We start from the raw sequence: 25,782 nt of genomic DNA, 5'->3' as shown, positions 1-25,782 counted from the left end.
AGCACGACACCAAGGCTACAATGTGCGAGGTCAAGCAAATCCACGAGAGCTGTATTCGCTGCAGCAAAGTAGTCCGCCATGTCACGGACATGAAGCCTTGTGAGAACCACATCCAAGTCAGATCCAAGAATGGAACTCTGGCTCACTGGTGCAAAGGTAAGATCACAAGAAGTATCCACGAGACCTACTTCCCAACTCGTCATCCATGTAACGACGCCTCACATGCCGCAGCATTGTCGCGTTGGACCTCTCAACCAGCCAGACAACCACCGCCCTCTGGCCCCCAACCTGTAGAGCGCCTCGGCGACCTAGGCATCCGACGTGGGAAGGTAGTAACCCGTGAGCCCCAGTGTCAGAATGAGACATGTGATAGTCTTTGCTGTTTAGAGCATTTCAAAGCTTGGCCCGAGGCACTGCCAGAAGCTGTCAAGCAGCCCCAGACGAAGTACATTGGCCATCAACTCGATCCCGCCAAGCCCTCTCATGATTTCGACATAGTATTGGGTGTCTCAGAGGCTCGATTAGAGACACATCGTGTTTTTCGGAAGTTTAACCAGTGGCTTGATGTCCCTTCGTTTCGTGTCAGATGCCTCGACGACACCAACTCTTTCTTCGATATCGATGCAACACTATAGGTGATGAAATCCAAGGGCATTGAGAGTAACTTTGTGGCTTTTGAATTACAGTTACAAGCTCGTGCTTTCAGGCGCGTGCTTGGATCTCGACATTGCACAGTTTTCGGCTGGCTAAGCAAGACAAAGGATTTAGGTAGAAAATAGGTAAGTAATGGGAGTTCTGCAACTTGAGTTGAGGATGATATCAATTTCCAGTAATACGTAATCGTAGATGAGAAGTTATTGGGGGATCTTCTCTAGATAGGCTAAGTAGGATTGAATTCTTCTGAGACAGGAAGCCGAGAACGTGAGAATATGACCATTATTCACCCCCTACTTTTTGTAGGAGCAAGCATGATTCAGGAAGATCGTCGTCTCATCAGATTGTTAAGAGCGCAATTGAAGACGCCGGCAAGCTGAAACTATTGTTCAAGACTTCATATTGCCTTACGTCGCCCTCCGGCTCCCCAGACACAGTCTCGAAACTTTGTCCCGCCCACGTCCTGCTCACGAAATTCTGTAAGCTTGTGAAGCAATTGCAAGATTAGAAGTCAACTCACAATCCAGCATTAGCAGTCGTATTTTCCGAGAGCAACATCTTCACCGTAATTGATAAACCTGAGCCAAGGCCCTTCAGATTGACGCTGATGCTTGGCTTCTCTTGTCCACCGAGATGGACCTGTGTGTTCAAGACAACAACCCTGGCAAGTCTCTCCTGCTCCCATATTCCGTACGCGGTAAGAGTAATATTACTAGTCGGTATTTCGGCAACGTACGCTTCGCCAGACTTCCCGATGGCTTCGTTAACAATCAAAAAGGCGTGATATGATGGAAGGATATGAGGCCGACTGATATTTAGACCGTCATCGGAATCACTTGTTGGTTGTATCAGGTTGTATCTGAAGCCCACCCCATGGTGGAAATGAAGCCTTTGTATGCCGAAAGAGGCGCCGAGTAGAAGCCAGTCGACAGCCCAGAGTGCACTCTCGACGGTATTGCTCAGTCCTGGCTGACCATGGCTATGAAAACGTCACAAAGTTAGAACATCGCCAATATCAAATGGGTGAGACTGACTTTGCATAAGAGTTTGTCTCGGCCTATCAAGATGTCAGTAGGCGAAACGACATGGTGTGTACAGGACGCTCATACCAGGAGATAATCTAAATCCACGGATCTCACTGCTTGGATACCAGCCATCTTCGAAGTCATATTGCTGCGCACATGTATCTTGTTCATGAGATCGCCGGGATTCACAACACGGCGTGGATCGAAGCCGCCAGAGTAGGCATGCTCTGTGAACTGAGTCGTCGCATTTCGAATGGTCAGATCATTCAGTATGCCCAGCTGCAAGGGTCCCGCTGGCGTCCATTCTGGTGCGTTGAATCCGGTAAAGGCTCCAGGTGACAGTGTAGGCCCACCCAAACCCGAGTGGTCGAATGTGATCTCTTTGCTAACTGCCTCAGCGTACTGTGTCCAAGTATTTGTGTAGTTGGCAACATCCCACTCAACACCATAGGGCCCATTGCGTCCAGTCCGCGTCAAGCCGTAAAAGTCAGGCTCATTACCCAACTCAACGTTAACAAGTCGCACATTCTTGGTCAAGTTAGCCCGGTCTCCTTGGAAAGTCTGGGCAAGCAACCGGGCCTGGGCAACAGTCTCAGTCTGGTTCAAGGACTTGAGATTGATACCCCACATGAAGGGCGTTCCGGCCGGTAGGTTCCCGGATAAGGCGTAAAAGTCTCGACCGATGTAGATGTGGTCAGCCTCTGGGTTGGGGACAGTCTCAGTTGGTTCCGGAAAGGTCTTGTTCATGACCTCGAGGCTTAGATCTAGGGTGGCTCTGTCTTGCGAGTTGGCTCCTACTCGGAGGAATGGCATATGCCCGGTCCTTTCCCCTAGATTTAAGAGAAGCTGGTTGAAATACTCGTTTGGCTTGCTGACTTCTTGCCCGGCCCAGTCTGGCCAGCGATCCATCTCTATGCTGAAAGCCGCGAGGTGGGGAGAGAGCTTTTCAGCCCATTCTGGTCGGCGGCTTGGTACATTCAAGTTGAGGTTGTAAACAAGGCCATCGCCCAATGCTCTACCCAGAATGACGAAGAAAATCAGGGGAATAGACATTTTGCACAATGCAGCAGTTGTGCTTGGAGGGAAAATGAAAAGTAGAAAACTAAGTCACCGATCTTTGTGAAGAACCTAGGAAATGGAACTTTGATAAGGCCTTGCAAGTAGCTTAAATACATGTCGGTGATGTTGTTTGCCGAGATATTTAGCCGACTGGAGCTATGATACGTGATGTCGAGATTCTGCCAACTTCCAACGGACCTCTAGCCTATCTCAGAGACAATGGACTGTATCAACGGTTGAACATACCCCTTCAGTCAGTCTTTTTGAGCTGTGATTCCACAAATCGCTGTACTTTAGCAATTACATTTGCTCCCGGGGTAGGTGGTCGGGCAGAACAAGGCGACATGGTTCCCCGCAAGAAGCCAAATGTCACTGCAACACTACTGCACGAAATTGAAGGTGCGATTGGCCATGGTAGCCACTATGGTAGCCGATTTTCTTTGCCGGTATTCCTGTGGATACGCGTATTTTGACTGCATATACGGTCAGATTGATCAAGTGATTGCAACTGGGATGCCGAGCCGATGGAGATTTAGTAAGTGGTATTGAGTGGCAAATGTAGCGAAGTCTGTCGCACTGCGATTTCGTACCTCGGGTAAAGCTCAAGCAACTGGCAGCAATTACTTTGAAGGCAATTCTATCTGTAAGGAATGAACTATAGAGGAGTTCTATGTCACATTATCTCCATTCAAACTGTGGTTTAGATAGAACAAATCTTAGACGTTGGTCTAGTCTCCACGACCCAGAATTTAGAGATGCGATGCAATTAACATACCTGAACAAATATGTTGATAAGTATGGATAAACATCCCTCATAATGTACGGCTTTGTATCAAACCGGTATACTTATGCTGCCTTCTCTTTGTGGTGAATCACTTGTTAAGAAGGATCTAAGATACGTGAATCACGAATACAAGGGGCCAGATTGGTCTTATGTGAACGCAGTAGATCCTGCCCAAACAAACTGCGGCCGATGGATTTGTTTGGAAAACAACCTTTCTTTGACTACATTGTGACTGTCTGTACCAGGACGCTCGAGCTTCAACCACAGGCCTAGTGTTCACAAACATTGCCACCACCATATCATACAACAACATCAGGCCAGTCTAAGTATATCTCAAGGCTCTTCTCCTGTCGCCATCTAGGTCACCTCAGAAACCATCAAACACAGGCAACTTCCACAGAACGTACAAAACAACAACAAAAGCGTATAGGAGCTTCCTTGAAAAAGACATAACGAGGTAGCAAAATGTGCATCATCTACTGCTGCACGGAAAGATGTATCCGGTGTAGCCGCCCGATAAACTATTACGAGCGACAATTCCCCTGCGCAGAACGCTACCGGTACATTGACGAGATCTCTGGTGCCGAGATTCCCACGTGTCCCAATGATCTTAGATGGATTACAGGTATGGAAGGATGGCGGCCTCACTGTGGTTGGTGCCCGCTCACGAATCTGGAATTTGACAACCGACCAGCGCGGCGATAGTTGATGAGGATTGGCAGATCAAGGCGTTGGGGCAGAAGTTGTTATGCAGTACATGATTTTAATGGACCTATTCCTCCACAACAACTGGCTTATTGAATTTCAAGACTCATATGTGGCGTTTGGGGTTTTGACACTCAAGGCTTTAGTACGTTCTCACTTGTCTTCATGAGTGACCATAGCGGCCGATGAGGCACTAGGTTCAGTCTTTCTGTATCGTCCTCTTCTGCTGTTTAAGAAAGTAAATCAAGAAGGCAATCTCAATTTAATTTGTCCTACGCATCAGAATCCCGCTACTTCAGTCCCCGAACTCTTTCTCTGTTAGGATATTGTCTCCAATGTTCATTTTTTTGGACTTCAATTCTCTGCACAGAAACTTGAACCTTCGATATCGGACAAGACAAACAGAATCACTCGGAGCCCTCGAGATAATGGCTCTCTACTTTGGCTGACCTCGAACGTACCAATGACCATCCCCTCCTTCTCGGGATGGGCTGCTGACATCAGCGCTGTGCCTTGCATCTTACATGCGTGGCTTGCCCAGTTGTTTTCCAGTCTCACCCAAATCATAGAAATCCTCTTCCATCTCCAAATCGCAGCGATTGGTTATATCGGAAATCCCACTCAAGACCCTTAAGACGGTTGCCAAGCCTGCAAACCCAACGTCTTCTCATCTTGTCTATGGCGGAGAGCAACGGGTGACACTCGTCTCAACTTGATTGGAGATGGGATCAGGCCCAAGTTCATCTGACCATCGCAGCGGCATGTGGGAAATGGAATTGAGTCGACTAATGTCCTGCTACTCGCCTTGACGTATTTTTACTTGTTGAAAGGAAAATTGCCGAAGTATTTGCATGCGAAACGGCACCAGAGCTTGTTTGATTGCTAAGAATATCGTCACTTTGCTGACGTTTCGTAGAATAACTAGGAAAGACAGTACGGAGTAGAGCCCATTCAATGGACCCTGGAGGTAGTAGTCACGGAGGGTGCATCGGTGCGTATCCACCCGAAGAGCCGGCGCCCCGTTGCAGCATTCCAGATATCAGACCCCTAGCGGCATATCAGGCAACAGCTGAAAACTCTCCTTACGGTCAAACGTATCATCAACGACCTGATTGGAGAGCGAATGATTCAAGCCCCTAAGGAACATCAGTTAGTCTAGATGAACCGGTCTCCAAACGAAACCCCTCGTCAACATCCTTTTGGGCGCAAAAAGATAGCCCTAGAGGAGGATTCACGCTAATTTCTGACAGGCGCGCCCGCAGAGGATGGTGGATCAACTTGTCTTCCCTTGGACCAGATTGGTATTAGTTTCTGGATCTCTTCCCGGGTCTGCGTAGTGCGCCGCGTTGAGGGCGTGCTTGTCTGGGATGATATGTAGAGACGATATCCCTCTGGCAGACTACCATTGAGACGCTTCTCCTTCTAATCACCCTGGCTGGTTTGCAATTCTGGTAGACGACCAATTCACAACCAAGCTGGTGTTCACAAAGTAGCATCACTCAATAACCACGGCCGAGCAAGATGGCAAGTCAAGTCGGCCACGGGCTCGGAAACATGGCGGGCAACGGTACAGCCAAAGCAGGAAGCTTTCTCGCTTTCCTAGTCGAGGATGTGCAAAAGTCGACTTCCTCGTACGCTACGGTAGTGTTTCTCCTCGTCTTTGCGATATTTGTCCACAAGTTCTCGTCGCCCGAGCTGGACAGCCGCGAGCCGCCAGCGATGAAGTCTCGGATCCCCGTCATTGGGCACTTGATTGGCATGATCCAGCACCAGAGCCGGTACTTCAAGGTTTTGGAGTAGGTCTAATTACACCCGGTAAGACATCGACAGGCGACATGATGCTGACACTGACGCAGGCGCCGGAATATGGGCATCGCGACGCTGCCTATCCTGAATGGCAAAATGTATGGCATCTGGGACCCAATTCTGATCCAGGCCGTGTACCGAAACCGTAATCTGTCATTCGAGCCATTCGCAGTTGAGTTTGCGCAGAGGGAATTGGGCTTCAACAACGAGACGCTCAAGATCATCGAAAATGGCACCTTGTTACCCGAGTTCTTTGAGGGTATCCATGTTGGCATGGCGGCAGATAATCTGCATCGCATGAACGCCTCCGCCCTCACATACGTGTCTGATGCGTTGGAAGATCTGTGCAAGGGGAACGAAGCTTATGAGGCGACTAATTTCTGGATATGGGTGCGGAACTTGATGACTATGGCGACCACTGAGGCCCTGTACGGGCCCGGAAATCCGCTGAGAAAAGATGCAAGCCTGATGAAGGATACCTGGTGAGTAGTATCTCAAACACTTTGTGCAGCGATCAAGAGGCCTCATACAAGTACAGGATCTTTGAGTCGGACCTGCCGGTGCTGATGCTGGGCATCGCGCCGTCCATCACGGCACGCAGATGCTTCCAAGCGAGGGCGCGGCTCCAAGCGGCGTTGGGCGAGTACTACGGAAGCGACGGGGATTCGCACAAAGATGCATCGCAGATTGTCAGGAACCGCGCCAATGTTTTGCGAAAACACGGCATCCCGGGCAAGGAGGTGGGTATATTCGAGGTTGCCCTGCTGCACGTGGCCACCTCCAACACCATTCCGACGCTGTTCTGGTTCATGGTGCACGTCTTTAGCCGTCCCAAGCTGGTGGCACGTCTGAGGGATGAACTCTTGCCGGTGGCGCAAGATGGCGGTAACGGAGAGGTCACGCTTGACATTGGTACCCTTGACGACCGCTGTCCCTTGCTTGTGCGCTGCTATCGCGAGGCAATTCGCGTATCGAGTAAGGGAATGGGCAACCGACGCGTGTTGGAGGATACGACAATATCAGATGGCAGTGGAAAATCGTATCTTCTCAAGAAAGGTTGCAACGTGCAGATGTCATCTCAAGTCAGCCATAGCTTAGAAAAAGCATGGGGACAGGATCAAGAGTCGTTTGATCCGGATAGGTTCATCGTTAAGACTGGGAAGGAACATGCCGAGACGGAGAAGCTGAAGCGAGCGGCCTTCATTCCCTTTGGTGGTGGTAGGCACCTGTGCCCTGGACGCAACTTTGCGTTTGCAGAGAATCTCGGCTTCGTGGCGTCTCTGTTGCTTGGATTTGATGTTGTGCCTCTGGACGGGAACATGGAATCGACGGCCAAGGTGCCCGAAGCAGCGGGATGTTCGATGACTGGAGCCGCCGTTAAACCCGTTGATGATGGCGAGGGTTACGGAGTCCGAGTTCGGAGGAGAGAGGGATGGGAGGGCGTGAAATGGCGGTACATTAGCTGAAAGGGTTTGAGTAGATGTCTGGGTGCAGTCAATGTGAATGGATCGAAAATTTCCACAAGCCGTTGAGCGCAGGACCCCGTGAAGTGTCATTCCTTGATGATGTAGGGCACCTAGGTGGTGCCGTAGCCCGTAGGACCTTCAGTCAATCGCCAAGACCTCATATCCGGAAACCAGGTTTGGATGCCGCCGGCGTGGCACAAGATAGGAGTGATTGGAGTGAATAAGCTAGTTCCCCCGTCAATTTGGGGTACGATGATGATGATGCTGCTGCTGCGAGATTCGAGGGCGAGACCGGGGTGGAGATGTCATGGAGCTTAGCTGGAGCAATCTGCCAAGAAATTTGGAGCTGGGGAGCTGGAGCTGGAGCTCCGGGAAGCTCAGCCACACGCTACACGTGACAGTCATCACCTATTGACGTCATGGCAGCGTTGTCGGGTTCCAGCTAAGAACTGGCGGCAGGTACGATACTGGGCCCGGCAGATAGCTCTTTCTTCTGGTGCCGGTGCTGTTTATCGCCCTTGTTTCTTAGATTCTTTAATAGAAATGCTTCTTTTTCCATAGCTAGGCGCATATTAAACACCACAATCCAGAAACAGACGTCGAAAATGAGCTACGCGTTCCGTCGCGTATGCCTGCAACTCCCGGCCAGCTTCGGACCTAAGCATGGTCCGCTGCGTCAAGCTTTCCGCCCAGCCGGGCCCGGCATTGTCACAAGACAGATCCCGGTGAACAGACGCGCGTTTGGGCTCTCCACGAGACGGCAAGGCGACGTCGACGATGCCAAGGCTAAGAAGATCAACCAAGATGACATGACCAAGGAGGAGGAAAGGGAGAAGCTGGAGCGTGACGAGCAGATTGCCTTGAGAAAGCAAGAGGAAAGGCCATGGCACCGCGCTGGAGACGAGACTGAGCAGCGGGAGTTGTGCAAAGATCCCACAAACGGCGATAAGACTCGCGGTATGTTAGCTCTACTGTTCCCTGCGCTCAAGCACACGTGCAGTGCATGATTACTTACTGTTAGCCAGGACGACTACTCACGACACCAACGAGGCTCTTGAAGCTCATCCTACCGTTGCCCTTCCACGCTGAACAAGCACGCAACATACAATCCTCCAAAGATAAGAACGATGATGACAGGGATTCAATCGCCCCGCTTGCCCTCCTTGTCCACCCTCAGCAGCCGTTGTCCTACCTCGAAAGACTCCTCCAGGCTGAAATTCCGCCCATCGACGATGGCCGCCGAGAGCGGATTCCAAAGATATACTTCCGAGCAGAGGGCGATCACAAGGATGAGAAACAGGACAAGAGCGGATCGCAGAAGAAGGAGGGTAACGTCGCCTCTTACTCGGGTCTAGGTCACAAGGGCCCAAGGAAGGACCGCGATGAGACGAATTGGGTCAGATGGAGTAGCAGTACCGAGGTTGGCGACTTCATCCGAGACGCTGCTCGCGGTCGAGAGTTTGCGATTGGCATCGAGGGCTACGAACAAGAGTTGCGGGTAGCTGTGCCGAGCTTCAATGACCGCACATACTACATGCGCGTTCGATTGCGGAGAATGTCTCGCCGTGTCGAGGAGCTGGCGAAGCTCAAGCAAGAATGCGACACACTTGCGCATCGTGGAGCACATCGCATGGCACAGGGAGGATTCGGCCTCCTCGCCGGTTGGTGGGGAGTCGTGTATTATATCACCTTCCACACCGATGCCGGCTGGGACCTCGTCGAGCCAGTAACGTACCTGGCTGGTCTAACGACTATCATGGGCGGTTACCTGTGGTTCCTATACATCAGCAAAGACCTCAGCTACAAGGCGGCCTTGAACATTACCGTCTCCAAGCGACAGCAGGCACTGTATCAGGAGCGGGGCTTTGATCCCTCGGCCTGGGAGGCGCTCGTCCACGAAGCCAACTCGTTGCGTCGCGAAGTTCGATTCGTGGCAACTGAGTACGATGTGGACTGGGACGAAACAAAGGATCTTGGCGGCGAGGAAGTCATGGAAGTTCTAGACAAAGAGAAGAAGGGTAGACGGAGAAGCGACGAAGACGAAGACGAAGACGACGCCGAAGAAGAGCGAGCAGAACATAAACGCAAAGAAGACAAGAAGAAGGAAAAGTCTGATGACGGGAGCGAAAACAAGTCGGCATCATAGCAAGTTCCTAGAAACCTTCTTTCAAGTGCGATACCCCCTGTATGAATATAATAGCCACGTTCTAGCATGATTAAAGCAAGCATATTTCAGAGAGTTGTCGGGGAGGCCTTGGAGTCCTGTCATCGTTTTGCCATGATCCTACGGTTGTTCTGGTAGTGGCTGACTATTCCGTAAAATGACACAGACGGCGGTGATGGGATACCCTCTGATGAAGTTCCATCTGTTGTCAGAAGACTTGCCGTGTGGTGAGGTGGCATTTCTCCAGAGTCAAATCGCGGGGACTGATCACTAGTTGTTGGAGGAAAGATTTTCTCATGCTGTCAAGCTTCATCGGGTGACCGAACGTCAGATTCGGTGTGTTCCGGTAAGGCCTGCCGAGACGGGGCGGATCGGCTTCACCGAGATGCTCCGCTTTCAACCGCTACGGCCCACCACATGCCAATTCCACAAGGCGTGCAAGGCCAAGGGAGCGAGGAAAGCCTTGAAAGGGAGGGGAGCTCTGACCCCTAGGCGCCCAGACACCAAACCGCCCAACACCACCATCCCCGCCGCCGACGCCAACGGGAGAGCTTCACCCCACTTGGTTAACGCATCATCACACCACTACCCAACCAACAGGTCTCTGTTTGTCAGAATCTCGCAACCTTCCATATGGCCCTTCACTGAATGGCTGCGTTGACCTTCGAGAAGGGGCACTAGAATCCATCCCCAGATCTGACGATACCTCTGCATCAACCGGGGGACATCAAGGCCTCGTCCGACGATCGAGTACAAAAGAACGACCGCTCGATATCACTCTGAGAAGCTGATCGACCCCGCCATTCTCCTCTTCCAGGCGTATCCCAAACGGCCACGACCCAACCCCCGATTGGACAGCAAAGACGCCTTCCTCTCTTGTCTGTCTGTCCTACCTCGCCAGGTCCCTAGGTACCCTACCTTGCCTTGCGTGCTCACCCTCCGTCTTGACCCCCTCCACCAGAAGCTAAAGCTCGGGCTACCAAGGTATCCGTACGGATAGAAGCGGTGCAGCTCCACCCCGCGGCCATGGCCCCCCAAATCATCCACCTTCCAGACGGACAGAAGTTCACAGTCACGCCAGTCTTTGCGGGCCTCTTTTTCAAGTCCCACGAACTCAACACACACAACAACCCTTTCCCCATCGGCTGGACGATCGTGCTCAATACCGAGGATGCGCACCTCGAGGTGGATGACGTCGACGGTCAGCAGGGCGAGGAAGACCGCACCCGCCGGCGACACATACACAGCTTCAAACAACCTACACTACAGGGCGATAACCTCTTCATCTCGTCGATATCACAGCCTTCAAGCACCGAGTTTAAGCCCGCCGCGAGCCCGACACGTCAGATCGCCATGATGCTCTGGGTGACGCTCTACTGGTACTTCCATCAACCACAACCGTCACCTTACCTCACGACCGATGCATCGAGGCTAACGCCGGAAGAAGCGCGGCCCAAGGGCGAGTGGCGCATCAATATCAAGCGTGACGGGGTATTGCGTGGCAGGAACCTCATACCAAAGCTTGAGCGTATGGGACTCATTGCATCGCTGGACTCTGCGGTGGGGACGAACCTCAAGGACAACGGCGAGGAATGGTCGCAGATGTTTGTCTCGCGGCGCATGTTTTGGCAGATACCGGGGCGGCTGTTCTTGTTCACCCTGCAGCGTACTAGTGCCGCATCGACAACGAACCCCGAATCGCCAAACGGGAGCAGGCCGACATCACCTGCTCGAACCGAGTCGATTCACTCAAGGCATCATACGCCCATACACTCCCCGCACCAATCTACGGGGGGCCGTTTCGATGTAGACCTCCCCGGAGGGCCTCCGCCGATGACCATGGTCACGACCTTGAACTTCCCCATTGGGCCGTTCTATTCCAGTTCACATCTCCCAACGTACTACCCGCCGGCGCCTTTGATGTATACGGTCACCAACGGTGTGCGCCATCCAATCCGCAGGAAACCAGGCCGGATGGGTGAAGTCTTTTACTCGCGCTATGTGCCGAGCGTTGGGCAATATCTGTCATTTCGGGTAGCGTCACTTACACCAGAGCCTGTTCCCTACCTCGGACCCCTGGGCCCCAAGCCTGTCGAGAATGGCCACCTCGCCAGCCTGTGCGACACAGATCTGCTGCAGTCGTGGCTGTCGAACCCACGAGTACAGAAGTTCTGGGGGGATTACTCGCCAGACTTTTTGAGCAACGCGCTGAGCTCCAAGCACTCGTTCCCGGTGATTGGCATGTGGGATGGGGTGCCGTTTGGGTATTTCGAGATTTACTGGGTCAAGGAGGATATTCTGGGCCAGAAACTAGGGAACGATGCTGGGGACTACGACCGCGGTATCCACGTTTTTGTAGGCGAAGAATGGGCGCGGGGACGGGTGCCAGCATGGCTGACGAGCTTGGTGCACTGGTGTTTGACTGACGACTATCGCACAATGCATGTTTGTTTGGAGCCACGGATAGACAACGCGAGGTAAGACACTTCAGAAATATCGAGGACGCAAATAGCGGGCTAACTCTCTAGTCACAGATTTCTGCAACATCTTCAATACGCAGGCTTTGCCAAAGAACGCGAGGTTGCGTTCCCTCACAAGCAGTCCTATCTGATGAAGTTGAATAGGGATGCCTGGGAAGGACCAGCTTTGTGATAAAATGCGTGGGTTTCTTTCTATGAGGGATTTTGGAAAAGAATTTCAACACTAAAAAACACTATAGTCGAGTCGAAGTAAAGAAGCGAGGGTTGATCACGTTTGAGTGCTTACATGTAGTTGTGAGCAAGTTCGCAGAGCCGACGTTGTGCTTATGATGGATGATATAGGAGATACCCGATTTACACCTCGGAATAGAGGCTAGAACAATCGAAAGAAAAAGAAACATATCGTGATATTTCCGCGTCTTGGATATGTACTCAGGAGATCGTGACCGAAATTGCTCAGGTGCTGGTTCTCTCAGGTGAGCAGTATAATTACCTAAGCTACTTAACGCGACGACGTCACAGCGCAGTTCCCGAGTCGCATGTCTGAGACGGGGGTTCCCAGTCCAGTAGCTCAGGTGGGTCCTTTTCCCTCCGGCTGCCTTATCCCGAGAACGTGGTTGGCCGCCCGGCACGTGGGCGATGTACCCCGGTCGAGTGCTGCACTGAGGCACTGAGACAGCGGTTATCTGGTGACCGACATCCGTCAGTCGAAACCGTCGGATGCCAACGCCTCAAACCTAAACCTTTCCAAAGAACGACCGCTCGCGATAAGACGATTTGACCGCCCCTCCCGTCTCTCGATGCCGTCTTCTTTCCGGATTCGATAACAGCGCTGTGTGAGGGAACTATGACCGGCCGATCGCCTTCGTCTTCCGGCCTTCTTCCCATGCCTGGATCACCATCGTCGTCTTGGGCAATGTACCGCGCCCGCTTATCTGCTCTCTTTCGAAATGCTGATACTCAGGTGATTGTGGCCTTTTGGTTACTCGGTGCGCTTTCTCGGCCTCTTCGTGCTAGGTCTGTCTTTGTGCTGACGTGTAGGGATAGGCCTCATCAACAACGTCCTCTACGTAATCATCCTCTCCGCCGCCCAAGACCTCGTCGGCTCGTCCGTCCCGAAAGGCGTGGTCCTCCTCGCCGACGTTCTCCCCTCCTTCTTCACGAAACTGATCGCCCCTTACTTCATCCACCGCGTGCCCTACTCGCTGCGCGTCTTGATCCTCATCGGCCTGTCGTGCTCGGGAATGCTTCTCGTCGCCCTCACGCCGCCCACGAAATCCGTCGCTGTGAAGATGGTCGGCGTCGTCATCGCCAGCCTCAGCTCCGGCGGCGGCGAGCTCAGCTTCCTCGGTCTGACGCACTACTACGGCCCCATGAGCCTCGCGGGCTGGGGCAGCGGGACGGGTGCGGCGGGTCTAGTCGGGGCGGGTCTTTACGTGGTGCTCACGGACTGGTGGGGCTTCAGCGTGCGGAACAGCCTGTTGTTCTCTGCGTGCTTGCCGTCCATCATGTTTTTGAGCTTCTTCGTCATATTGCCAAAGGAGCCCCTCAAGGCGGGACGGAAGGAGTACACGGTCGTTCCGGAGCAGGATTTGGAAGAGGAGGACGTCGAGGAGCTGTCGCAGAACGCGGCGTCGTCGGCTCTACTTGCGCCGGGGCCCGCGACCACTTCGACGGCGTATTCGGTCCAGCACGCTGATGCGCACAGCTTCGAACACAACTTGAAGAGGGCAAAGTCACTCTTCTTTCCGTACATGCTGCCGCTGCTGCTGGTGTACATTGCCGAGTATACCATCAACCAGGGGGTTGCGCCGACGCTACTCTTCCCGCTGGCGTCATCACCGTTCAAGGAGTTCCGCGAATTCTATCCCATGTACGGGTTCTTGTACCAGCTGGGCGTCTTCATTTCGCGGTCTTCGACGCCGTTCTACCGGATTCACCGCCTCTATCTACCTTCGCTGCTGCAGATCGCCAACCTCGTGCTCCTGACGTGCCATGCGCTGTTCGACTTTATCCCATCGGTGTACGTGGTGTTTTTGATTGTATTCTGGGAGGGATTGTTGGGAGGCGCGGTGTACGTCAACACCTTTGCGGAGATTATGGAAAAGGTACCGAGTGAAGACAGGGAATTTAGCTTGAGCGCGACGAGCGTGAGCGACAGCGGGGGTATCTGCATTGCCGGGTTCGTCGGCATCGTCATGGAGGTGCAGCTTTGCAACTGGCAGGTTGCGCATGGACGGGATTGGTGCCGCAAGATCAAGGTTGGATGAGAGGAGACTATCAAGATGCTATGCTCTACAGCAGCACCTGCGGAGCGGCCTGTGTCGAGCGTGGGGGCCCCGCGACTGGAGAGGGTTCTGTTACGATGTTTTGAAAGAGGGTTTGTGCCGTCGTCCACGATACAATCCGAGAACGGGCGCTTAGGTTACACGGTGTCGGGCCCGGGGTTGGCCGGAGGGGGGGGCGTCGATTAACAACGCTCAGCGCTGCGTGGCACGACTTTTGTTTCCCTCTTCGTGATTCGAGAACATTGTGTATCATCTGGGAGCGGATTTGCATTACAGGCGTCAGCCACAGGATAGAACGGTCGGGTACTCCCTTGTCTCACTGGACTCGGCAATGCATATCTATTGGAGAATATCAAGAGACGTGTGGACGGGAATGAAATTAACCAGGGCAGGGTGGTGGATGAGGCTGTTCCGACGTCAGACATTGTGCCACTTGCACGAGGGTCCACAAATACGTTTATAGGGGAGAATGGCGCGCAATCGCTTGATTTTCTGGCATGACTTTGAACCGTCTGGTTGAGGGAACAGCTGACACAACATGCCATGATGGGTCCCCCTTTTTGTTTTCAATACCACAAATCATCAGTGAGATTAATCAGAGGAATCTGACTGGCAAAAGAGAGATGCTAGATTCCAGATCTAAGTTTCAGTGATTTGCTCATTGCACATGATTCATGGTGGTTGAAGAGATTTCCGGGGCCAATTGGGCGTTGATACGTTCGTTCTCGGGAGGGTCCCGGGGGCTAACGTTAGGGACAACACTCACTGCATGGCAGACCGGACGGGACGTTCCAACGGCGTTGCACTGACCGCTGGGCGGCCATTTGTTTGCATTGTTTTCCAACTTGGCGCGGGAAAAAAAATTAGTAGAGAAAAAAAGCCGAACTGATTAGCCCAGGCGGACTTGTTCCGTGTCCAGTGTTGTTGCCCTTTTACGGCGGTCAGCGGCGAGCGAGCGGCCAGCGACCAACCCGAGAAATTTTCATTCGCAGTCATTTGTTCTTCGGCGTCTTATTGTATTGGCTTCTCATTCGCCTCGGGTTCTTAGTCTCGGTGGTAATAGTAGCCAACTTTGATTCCTGTGGGAAATGATACCTGTTATCCGCCACTACTCTCGGTCCATTTCCTTGAAAATTTCTCTCTTTCTCTACCATAAGTTATCTTAAGGTGGGCGTGCGGTAACCGGTGTAAGGCAGGTGGTCACCGCTGGGCCTGTTCCGGTTCATGTTCGCCCAGAATTCTGAATTCTCTTACACTGAGATTGACCTCAGATCTGGCAGTCTGTCTCTTCTGACCAAGATTCCTGGACTCGCCTTATCTGCACGACACGAAATAATTCTCCTTCCACTTCACCCCTGCTCTATCAAAGACGAATGGTATCATCAGCCCAGATACCTATTCAAGCAGTCACCGCTTCTGGTCTGATGCTACCTTATTCCCACAGCCACCTCATCCGAATACACCTCCAGGACTCCGAATAGGCCTCAGGTCTACATCCACCTCATCTTGAGCTCGACCTTTGAGATGCCAAGTGGTTCTAGATTACGGATCCAATATCCGTCGTTCCTTGCCCCTGCAACCTTCCCGCGCCCCTGCCGCAGCTTCCATCTTCACTTTCCATCCCACCTCGACCTGAGGCTCGGCCTGCAACGCTCGTCCGTTGCCTCATTCGGCTCTAACAACTCAAGGCCTGAGGAAAGGGAAAGTGATACCACCACCGCCCTTTCCTCTCTTTCCCCTTGAAAAGTAGCCACACCTCGACCGAACTTTTTTTGCATCTTCATCTTTCTATCTCCCACGAAAAAGAGCCTCTCTCTTCTACCCTTGACACACCACACGCCTAGGCTGTTCGCAATGGACGACACAGTCGAGTACAACCACACGGCTCGCCCGCATCAAGACATGTCACATACCTCACCACAGCCTGCGTCCCTCATCACAGACCTAGCGGAACTGGACTTCTCCGAAGAAGTGAAGCCACGCACATTCCACCTCTTCAAGGATCTCCCGCCCGAGATCCGCACAAAGATATGGCGTCTCGCAGCGCCCAAGCCCGCTGTCGTGGAGCGCATATCCAATAGCACGACCTTGGCCTACGGACTTCACCGCTCTGTCCCAGCGCTCCTGCAAGTTTGCCAGGAGTCTCGCGCTGAGATGCTCTACGATCCTGAGAACCCGCGTGGTCTGAGAGATGAGCAGTTTGAGATGATGCATCTCTCCAGAGGACACCAGGTGCAGGGCAAGGGCGTGTATATGAATTATCGTCATGATACACTCCTCATCTATAGAGGTGAGTTTTGCCTTTCACCCATTCACCTCACTCTCCAAACAAGGAGGAAAACCATCAAAGACTAACACATTCACAGGACCGGCTCAGTCAATCATGCCCAGCGCTCTCTGCTTCGCCAACCTCCGCCACCTGGCTATGGAATGGGGCCTCCGCCCCTGCTGGGTGCAGGGCCACTGCCACAAGGGCGTCCGATTTCTCCGGCAGTTCCCCAACCTCAAGACTTTCACGCTCCTCGTCAGCTTCCATCCCTTCAATGCGCTGCCCCTGGGCGAGTCGGGCAGAAAGCACCGCGAGCAAACGCAGAAGCGGCGGGCGCTCAATGAGATTAAGTCGTGGGTTCTTGGTGCTATTGAACAGGCTTTGGAGCAGGATGACAATGCTCGTACTGCTGCTGCTGCTGCCAGCAATGACGCCAATATCGATACCACCTCTGGCTCTTCATCTGAGTCTACATCCACACCTTCAGCTGCGCCTTGGTCATCTACACACACCACTGTGTCTCCGGCTATCTGGAATCCACCCGAGGTCAGAGTCGTTCCAAAGACAAAGTACTGGAGCATGCCGGCGCTGGCCTAGAACGTCCCGGACGACATTGCTCACCAGTGTATTATTCACATCATAGTCAGTGGATCTCGAACACTAGGCGAGGAAAAGTTGGATATATATTTCCAATGGCACGTTATTCGCTACGTTCATCATTAGTAAGGTTCCGTCAGCTAGCACTCCCTGGGGGCTCATGGGTATTAGCGGGGGAATGATACCCGTAAAGGAGGGAGAGGACGGCGGTTCTTATGGCATGGTGGAAATCATAAGGAAACATGATAATCTAGGTCATGGGGACATGAGGAAGCGTTTTTTTCTCTCTGGTTCTTTCAGAAACATAGGTAGCATTGGGAAGGTCTGCGGCATCAATGGGGCCTTGGCAAAGGGCCATGGCAAAAGGGCATGATTGCGATGGGGCGCTAACTTTTGATTTTCTTTGATACCAAAATCGATAGGTGGATCGATGACACAAACATCTCTCAGTTCTTACCTCTATGGTGCATTCACGAAAAGAATACCCTATCCTCCGTATAAATATCGTTCCGATTGCATTGATACGTCTGACAAATGAGTGTGTGAAGGTGTTGGTGAGAGCCTCAGGACGGGATGCGACGTTGTTGAGTATGATCATTCAGGGGAGTGAGTGGCCTATCGGAGGAGGCCTTAGGTATTGTATCACTCTGGCCGACCCAGGGGGCTTTGGCACAATGCGCAGTAACGTGAGGTAGTAGACTTCAGGCGCCGTGGGTGACCCCCACGCCAGTGATACCACCAGGGCGCATCTTAGCAGAAAGTGCACGAGGTGTTTTGGTCCAAACTCCTCACCGCATCCATATCGTTGAATGATTGTCTATCTCTTGGAACAGGCTCCATTGCCTTGCCATCTCCGAGATTCGGGTACGGCAGGTACCTCGGTGCAATTATCTCGTGCGAGTGCGAGGCGCGATAGGGACTGTTGTTCGGGAATACGATGGGTGGCTTCGGAGGACGGAGGGAGCTCGGTCGGATCTTTGGGGTGGATTATGATGGGGTGTGATGGTTTTGTTTGTTGATGGTGTAGGCTTGTTTTATGGGTCACGCCCTTCTAGGGTACCTAGGAGGTTATGACGGGATATTGTCTTGACTGGAACGGTACGGAGGATCTGTACTCTTTTTTGCTGTATATTCACTTGTATCTGCACTTGTGTCTGCACTTGCATTTCAATTTACCGTACTGCGGAAGGAGTGCTGGAGAGGTGATGGGTTCGGTGAGGGGCCCAGCCGGTGTGGTGTTGCGCGGTGAGTGTGCGTGTTAGTGCTGTTAGTGATGGTCCGTTACTCTTTGATCGGACTGCTAACACTCAGGATATATATAGAGATATATGCCTGTAACAAACACTGTTTGCCGTTCTTTTCACTCTTTTCAATGTCTAAACCTCGTTATGTCGCGCTTCCTCACAGCATATGTGGATGACGCACCAGGAAAATCCGCGTCGAATAATGGTATTTTTTCTTTTTTTGCAAGCTGAGCAACGTGGCCACGAAGTAATGACCCAAGTTTCAACCACAGGCCGGCAAGCCGGATTCTCTTCATTTGCTAAACCCGCTCATCAAATTGTTCTAGAAGGCTTCTACGCATGCTCATTGCGAGTCCTCCAATCGTAGAAATTTGGAGAGAAGGAAAGGGAGCACCTTGGAGAAAGTGATGCACCTAGAAAGTGATGCACCTATGACGCACCTGCCCTCACCACCCGCTCTTTCCCCGGATTCGCTCAAGCGTCTTGGTGTCGTCACCGTCCAATTGCAGGACGGCCTCTAGACATTCAACTTCATCACATACTCTAGCTCTTTTGACGCCCAACATTAAGACCGTTCACGGCAAACGCATCCTGTTCGATAAGAAAAGTTTACAAGAGGAATTCCAGTATCCAAAGAGACCGGGATCATTAAGCTTCATCAAAGATCGACATCTCCTGCTATTCGTACACCCGTCCTCATAACGCCAAAATGATTCCCGCAAGATCCCTCCCCCTCCGCCGCCTCGCCGCCGCGCGACTCGTCCCCGGCCTCGGAGCCACGACGGCAATCCCCCTCGCCGCGGCGCGCCGGGCTGAGGGCCAGGTCCGGTGGAGCACGCATAACCCCAAGGAAGGCGACCTCGGTGGGCCTGGCGGGCAGGAACCTGTGCCATCTACGAGCAGTGCCGCGCAGAGCTGGTGAGTGTTATCTGCATCTTACGTGACAACATTCCCAAGGGGAATCTTTGTTGTTGGATGTGTGTATCGTGATCCTGTGGTTAACGTGATTTGGCGGACTAGGCCTACGCTGGTTGCTATTGCTGCTGTCGGACTTGGTGTTGGGAGCTATCTTGTTCATATGACTGGCAAGTCCAAGGGACAGGGGACTGTGATGGAGAAGGGGGAGTTTGATAAGTTGGCGGAGAAGGTTGCGTCGAGGAAGTAGAGGTTTGGTGGTGGGGATCTGAACGGATTCAAGTTTACTGTTTTAAGCAAGGTCTGGGGGATGGAAAGGCCAAAACCTGTAAGCTTCAAGGGGGTTGTGTAAGTTTGAAGTATTGAATGGGTTCTAAAGTATCAGAACATTGAGATTGTTGTTCAACGAGGGCAAATAGCTACTTGGGTTTTGAAATGGCTAACTTGGTACAAGTGATTCTTTTGGCTGGTGGTGATGCTGCCCTCTTACATGTCCCATCGAGTGCTGAATGGCGTCGGTACATTGACCTCTAAGTTTCTCCAACGCTGACCCCTTTTCGAATTTTCCAATTGGGTGCATTAGTAGGGATTTAAATGGCGATAGTACATATTATTAAGGAATAGTACGTGATTTGCTATTACCCGAAGTGGCGATGTACTGACGCCATTCAGCATTCGATGGAATACTACCTAACATGTGGAGGAGACCTATCGCGATCGAACACCATATTTCTTTAATTGTTCTTGATTTCTATCTTTTCACTGAGTGTTCGGGCGTAAGGCAATTCCTGAGAGGTCGAATACCGTCTTTATTTGCGTGAAGTTGGGATTGTGAGAATGACTAAGAAGAGCAGTCAGCCTTATTCTCACATACACCTCCAGAAATCTCATAGAATTCATAAGTCAATAAGACAAGGCCTGCAGATGCTACGGTGTCTAATGAAGGAGAAGTGTCAGAATTCTTGAGCTTCCTATCATGACTCGACTGGAACATGAACATGAAGACGATATCTCCCTTATGCAGTTAAAAACGATGATCTTGGCCTCGCGAAATGCATACCACTGCTAGAGTGAGACGCCTTGGGAACCATTAATTCTCTCGCTGACCCAGCGTCGCTTTCATCAGTCTGGCACGAGCGTCTCTATCACGATACCGGGTCCGTGGATGAGTGACTCAAAGCTCCTACCAACTCCTCAAGACGACCTTATATTTCTGCACATATTGTTTTCCTTCTCGACTGCTCCCAGTTCGCGTTCAGCCCAGTCTTTTGCTCTTCAGGCCAACGATTGAGCTCAAGCATTGTTAATCTCAAGCTCTACGCCAATGAGTCTACTGATTCAATGCCTCGTTTTGTAGCTTGTTTGACGACTCGTGTTTGTTCAAGTGGGTAGCCCAGGGAACTCGATTCGGATTCTGATTACACTTACCGTTCGGCAGGTTTCATTGGCTAACTGATACGAGCCCAATATTTGCACAACACATGCAGTCAAACTTGGAAGATCGATCAAAGATCGATCAGCGACTGCTGATCTCCAGAAGATGGTAAAGTAGCTGCTTATACGTAGAGGGATGTCGAAGTCGTCCAAGCATAGAAACTCGGCACCGCTTCGAAAAGGGGTACACTACGAACGTCTATGCTATCCAGATCTACCGGGCTTAATGTCAATATTATAAACCAGGCACGTTCGTCTCAAATTCACTGCTCGAAGTTTCCTTGGACAAGGATTCTGCTTCCTTGTTGTCAGTGGAGCATCCGATGCTTATTGTTCTCTTACTTAAGCGGCAACTCCTCCAGACCCAGTCGAGAAACCCACCTCGAAAAGTTGTTTTCGGCCCTTTGTTCTTTCAACAACTTAGAATGCGAGCATGACACACATGGAGCTCAGGGTTCCCTTAATTACCCTGCTTGCTTAGAAAGCCAAAGCATGGACCCGTTTGTTGCTTGTTTTTCGAGGTTTATGCCCACCTTCTGTATCTGTATTTCCGTAAACCCGCGATTTCATCAGATAGAACTTGCAGAATATTGCTGAGATCCAGACCCATGCGAGATCCTTTCTTGATGGATGTCACTTGGCGGATGCGCTTGGCAGTTGAGCTTAAAATTTAGTCGCCGTACCTTGGTCAGGCTTAGTGCACGACGATATACCGAAGCGACGGTCCAGAATAGCACCTGGGGCATGAAAAGGCCACCATTACGTGAGGTTGCAATCGTTTTCGCGCATGACGTATTATGCCAAAGCTTTTTATGGTTTCCGTCCTCAACTCGGGACGACAGTTGCCAAATCAGTCGCGGGAGCATGATTCAACGTCCGCCACCATGTTGGGCACTCTCCCCTTTGCTCAGCCCTCATTGGCCTTACTGGGCTATGCTGGTGAGCCATGAGTAGGAGCCCCCTGCAGGGGTCCCGCCGATCTACGCAGATATTTCCGCAGCGACGGGTTCCAGATCCCAGGAACGTTGGGTTTCTGATGGTTGATAAGCATCTCGCGCCGCCAACTACCGGTGGATCGGTCCGATCAGATATACCCTCATTGCTCTCAGCCGTTGTCGACCGGCCAATGGCGTTCAGAGCCGCTGGGCCCCAATTGTAACTCGGCTTCTGCGGCTACGCCGTACTCCACCCTGCCGAGTCTTGAGTAAGTTGGCCCGTATGGATTGCACTGACAAAATGGTAGGGAGAGCACAGCTTTTCGGTCAGCTCTCGGAGGGTTACCGCAAAATCCGGTTTAACGGGGATGGTAGCTGTTTGTATCCGCGCGGGTGACGTGATTGAGGGATTTCAATAGCTTGGATTTTGACTGCGATGTTGTTGAATTCTCTTCTTCGGTGCTCAATGATATAAACACAGGCCTTCGCCTTCGAGACTTGGGCTTTGGTCTGATAACCACCTCACTGCACGGATACTTGTCTGCAATCCCATACCTCACTTACACTCTTGCTTGACTTTGACATTATACACATAGCCATGCGAGGCTTCCTCACCACATCCGCCCTTCTCTCTGGAGCTGCGGCCTTAGCTGTCCGCTGCGATAATGCTTCCAGCAATGGCTACGACTACATCGTCGTCGGAGGTGGTACTAGCGGTCTAGCTGTTGCCAACCGTCTGTCAGAGAACCCTGCCGTGTCTGTCCTGATCATCGAGGCCGGTGGCTCAGTTTTCGACAACGTCAACGTCACCAACCCCAACGGATACGGTCTTGCCTTTGGCACTGACATTGACTTTGCCTTCCAAACGACCAACCAGACCTTTGGCGGCGGATCGGTCCAGACCATGCGTGCTGCCAAGGCTTTGGGAGGAACCAGCACTATCAACGGTATGTGGCGATCATCAATTAAGAATACTGGACCCAGATGCTAACACCTTGCAGGACTGGCCTACACCCGCGCTGAAGCCTCTCAAATCGACGCATGGGAGCAACTTGGAAACGAGGGCTGGAACTGGAATTCTCTCTTTCCGTACTACCTCAAGAGCGAGCACTTTCAGACTCCTGAGCCCGCGCGCCAGGTCGCCGGCCGTCTCGCGTACGATGCTGATGTCCACGGCGAAGACGGACCTCTCCTGACCGGCTGGACCTACGGCCAGACCAACGGAACCATGCCCGCCGTCCTGAACTCGACGTTCCAGAACCTCGGTCTGCCTTGGAACGAGGATGTCAACGGCGGAAGCATGGTTGGCTTCTCCGTCTTCCCCCGCACCGTCGACCAGGCGAACGCCGTCCGTGAGGATGCCGCCCGCGCCTACTACTACCCCTACCAGAACCGCACCAACCTGAAGGTCCTGCTGAACACCAGCGCCCAGAAGCTCACCTGGAAGAACACCGCTGCCCTTCCTACCGCTGATGGCGTCCAGATCGTTGCCGCCGATGGCTCCAGCAGCGTCGTCAAGGCCAACAAGGAGGTCATCCTCTCCGCCGGGGCCCTCGTCTCCCCTCTCCTCCTCGAGCTCTCTGGTGTCGGCAGCGCCAACGTCCTGAAGCAGCACGGCATCAAGACTGTCGTCAACCTCCCCACCGTCGGTGAGAACCTCCAGGACCAGATGAACAACGGCCTCTCCTTCGACATGAAGAACATGAGCATCGACGGCACCCTCACCACCGTCGCCTACCCCTCCGTCGCCAACGTCTTCGACAACGCCGACGAGGTCGCTGCCCAGATCAAGGAGGCCCTCCCCGCCTACGCCGCAAAGGTCGCCTCCGTCAACGGGAACGCCACCCGCGCCTCGGACCTCTTGGAGTTCTTTCAGCTGCAGTGGTCTCTCATCTTCGAGTCCCAGATCCCCATCGCCGAGGTCCTCGTCAACGCCGGCTCGGGATCCTGGAGCAGCGAATACTGGGGTCTCCTCCCCTTCGCCCGCGGCAGCGTTCACATTGGTTCCAACTCCACCTCCCGCGCCGTCATCAACCCCAACTACTTCATGCTGGACTGGGATCTGCTCGAGCAGGTCGAGATCGCAAAGTACATCCGTAAGCTGTACAACACCGCGCCCTTCTCCACCTACACTGGAACTGAGACCCGTCCCGGCGCGGACGTTGTCGCTGCTGATGCGGATGATGTCGCGGGCTGGGAGAGCTATATCAAGGGCAATTACCGTTCCAACTTTCACCCCGTCGGCACCGCTGCCATGATGCCCCGCGAGAAGGGCGGTGTTGTTGACGCTAGCCTCAAGGTATACGGTACCGCCAACGTCCGCGTTGTTGACGCCTCCGTCTTGCCTTTTCAGGTGTGCGGTCACCTTGTCAGCACCTTGTACGCTGTTGCCGAGAGAGCGGCGGACCTTATTGCTAAGAGCTCGTAAGGAGTTCCTTGTTTCTCCAGACGACTCGGTCGTGTATCGATCCTCCTCTTTCACATTTCTCTGTAAGTATTTAAAGCACAATTAGATGTTCATAGCTCTAGAGTAGATTGTACAATAGTCACGCGACTTAGTCATTCAAATTCAACTTCGGATTAAATTTCAGTATTCACAAGGGAATCGTTACCAAAGCCGCTGAAGTCTCGCATGATCATTGAAGATTATGTACTTAGTTAAAGTACCTAAGAAACGATGTAGACAATCTTCTCTCCGCTGATGGACCGCATGTGATCCTTCGGCGGCTCATTGACTTGCTTCGACCCAAAGAGCAGGATGCCTTCCGATGCGATGTTCTCGAGTCCTCCTGGCATTAGGCGAACCGGGTTGGCCTGCAACTTGACTCTTCCTAACGAAGCTTCTGATCCAAGATGATTATAGAACTGGGTTGCAAACTCACGAGCTTCGGGGTTGGCCGGGAATGTGACACCTATGAGTGGTCAACAGAGAAGGCCCCTCGCGGTTAAGGTGGCAAAAAGCCTGGGACCACGTACCTTGATATTGGATCTCTACGCCAAGACCTTCCCAGACTGCACCTGTGACTGGCTTGATCCTTAGCTTAGACGGATCAAACCCTGCGAGAGCTGGTGCCCGGAACACCGCCAACTTTCCCGCGTCGACCAATGTATCATGCACACATTCGACAGACGGAGACTGCGAGACCGCATCTATGCCGTAATGAACCCCACCACTAATACCGCAGACTCGGCGAACCGTTGCTTGCCAGTCAGCTTCTCGGTAGTCGACTAGCTCGTCGTATGAGTAAGGAGTTTGGCGCAGCATGTCGTGCTTTGCACTACTGGCGGCACCGATGAGACGTACCCTCGTGCCGGAAGTCTTCTCAGCCAGGCGCACAAGCTGTGCGGCGAAGAGGCCTAACGAGGTTGTTGCGCTGTAGATAAACACATTCACGAGCTCTCCGTTGGCGAGTTTGAGATGGTCGAAACTTCGAGATTGGGTGAAAGGCCCAGGGAGTCCGAGTCGGCTGAAGACACCCTGAGCGGCTGTCAGTCCACACAGACTGACGGTAGCAGCTTCTTGGAACGACATCCCGATGGGAATATTCCATGTGAGGTCGTGATCAATGACGACGTACTCGGCAAAAGCTCCTGGGCGGTAATTGACCGAACAAGCTACATCTTCATAATCAGTACGTCAATGACCTGTTGAGAAGCTGCGAAGTGTTTGACTGACCGCCTTGAACGAATCCAGCTACATGTGCTCCAATCTTGATACGAGGATCATCGATGTTTTGGATGTCTGTGCCAACACTGGCGACCTCCCCGGCGAAGTCGCTGCCGACTACACGGTACTCTTGTGCCGCAATTGGCCTGGAGGTATAGAGCGCGTCCACATGATTAAGCGCAACTGCTTTCACGCGGACAAGAATCTCTCTCGGTCCTGGTTCCGGGGTCGGAATATCTTGTACAAGAACGGAATGATCCTTCGGAGTTAAAACCAAGGCTTTCATCGTG

General features: G+C 52.4%; 9 protein-coding genes across 9 annotated transcripts; 7 read left to right on the top strand and 2 right to left on the bottom strand.

Moving 5' to 3' along the window:
* Positions 1–1,170: 1,170 nt before the first annotated feature.
* On the bottom strand, positions 1,171–2,732 carry N0V96_010713 (uncharacterized protein; the record flags this gene model as incomplete). The annotated part of the gene is made up of 3 exons (XM_065759027.1): positions 1,171–1,633; positions 1,689–1,711; positions 1,794–2,732. 3 exons carry the CDS (start codon positions 2,730–2,732, stop codon positions 1,171–1,173), a joined length of 1,425 nt encoding a protein of 474 aa, XP_065612337.1.
* Positions 2,733–5,781: 3,049 nt separating this feature from the next.
* On the top strand, positions 5,782–7,499 carry N0V96_010712 (uncharacterized protein; the record flags this gene model as incomplete). The annotated part of the gene is made up of 3 exons (XM_053189238.2): positions 5,782–6,023; positions 6,084–6,515; positions 6,545–7,499. The coding sequence occupies 3 exons, from the start codon at positions 5,782–5,784 to the stop codon at positions 7,497–7,499; spliced, it is 1,629 nt and encodes a 542-aa protein (XP_053053226.2).
* A 605-nt stretch (positions 7,500–8,104) lies between these two features.
* On the top strand, positions 8,105–9,645 carry N0V96_010711 (uncharacterized protein; the record flags this gene model as incomplete). Its single annotated transcript, XM_053189239.2, has 2 exons — positions 8,105–8,456; positions 8,525–9,645. 2 exons carry the CDS (start codon positions 8,105–8,107, stop codon positions 9,643–9,645), a joined length of 1,473 nt encoding a protein of 490 aa, XP_053053227.2.
* Positions 9,646–10,689: 1,044 nt separating this feature from the next.
* On the top strand, positions 10,690–12,315 carry N0V96_010710 (uncharacterized protein; the record flags this gene model as incomplete). The annotated part of the gene is made up of 2 exons (XM_065759026.1): positions 10,690–12,140; positions 12,192–12,315. 2 exons carry the CDS (start codon positions 10,690–10,692, stop codon positions 12,313–12,315), a joined length of 1,575 nt encoding a protein of 524 aa, XP_065612336.1.
* Positions 12,316–12,990: 675 nt separating this feature from the next.
* On the top strand, positions 12,991–14,413 carry BTN1 (battenin CLN3 protein; the record flags this gene model as incomplete). The annotated part of the gene is made up of 2 exons (XM_053189241.2): positions 12,991–13,132; positions 13,191–14,413. The coding sequence occupies 2 exons, from the start codon at positions 12,991–12,993 to the stop codon at positions 14,411–14,413; spliced, it is 1,365 nt and encodes a 454-aa protein (XP_053053229.2).
* A 1,920-nt stretch (positions 14,414–16,333) lies between these two features.
* N0V96_010708 (uncharacterized protein) lies at positions 16,334–17,297 on the top strand (the record flags this gene model as incomplete). The annotated part of the gene is made up of 2 exons (XM_053189242.2): positions 16,334–16,721; positions 16,798–17,297. The coding sequence occupies 2 exons, from the start codon at positions 16,334–16,336 to the stop codon at positions 17,295–17,297; spliced, it is 888 nt and encodes a 295-aa protein (XP_053053230.2).
* A 1,953-nt stretch (positions 17,298–19,250) lies between these two features.
* On the top strand, positions 19,251–19,706 carry N0V96_010707 (uncharacterized protein; the record flags this gene model as incomplete). Its single annotated transcript, XM_053189243.1, has 2 exons — positions 19,251–19,459; positions 19,562–19,706. 2 exons carry the CDS (start codon positions 19,251–19,253, stop codon positions 19,704–19,706), a joined length of 354 nt encoding a protein of 117 aa, XP_053053231.1.
* A 2,717-nt stretch (positions 19,707–22,423) lies between these two features.
* Positions 22,424–24,253, top strand: N0V96_010706 (uncharacterized protein; the record flags this gene model as incomplete). Its single annotated transcript, XM_053189244.1, has 2 exons — positions 22,424–22,772; positions 22,827–24,253. 2 exons carry the CDS (start codon positions 22,424–22,426, stop codon positions 24,251–24,253), a joined length of 1,776 nt encoding a protein of 591 aa, XP_053053232.1.
* Positions 24,254–24,492: 239 nt separating this feature from the next.
* On the bottom strand, positions 24,493–25,357 carry N0V96_010705 (uncharacterized protein; the record flags this gene model as incomplete). Its single annotated transcript, XM_053189245.1, has 2 exons — positions 24,493–24,737; positions 24,802–25,357. 2 exons carry the CDS (start codon positions 25,355–25,357, stop codon positions 24,493–24,495), a joined length of 801 nt encoding a protein of 266 aa, XP_053053233.1.
* Positions 25,358–25,782: the final 425 nt, after the last annotated feature.

This window comes from Colletotrichum fioriniae (assembly GCF_027942845.1).
Source record: "Colletotrichum fioriniae strain IMI 355084 chromosome Unknown scaffold_15, whole genome shotgun sequence".
Taxonomy (NCBI): domain Eukaryota; kingdom Fungi; phylum Ascomycota; class Sordariomycetes; order Glomerellales; family Glomerellaceae; genus Colletotrichum; species Colletotrichum fioriniae.
The sequence above is the reverse complement of the archived record's forward strand: the minus strand, read 5'-3'. Positions and strand labels throughout refer to the sequence as shown.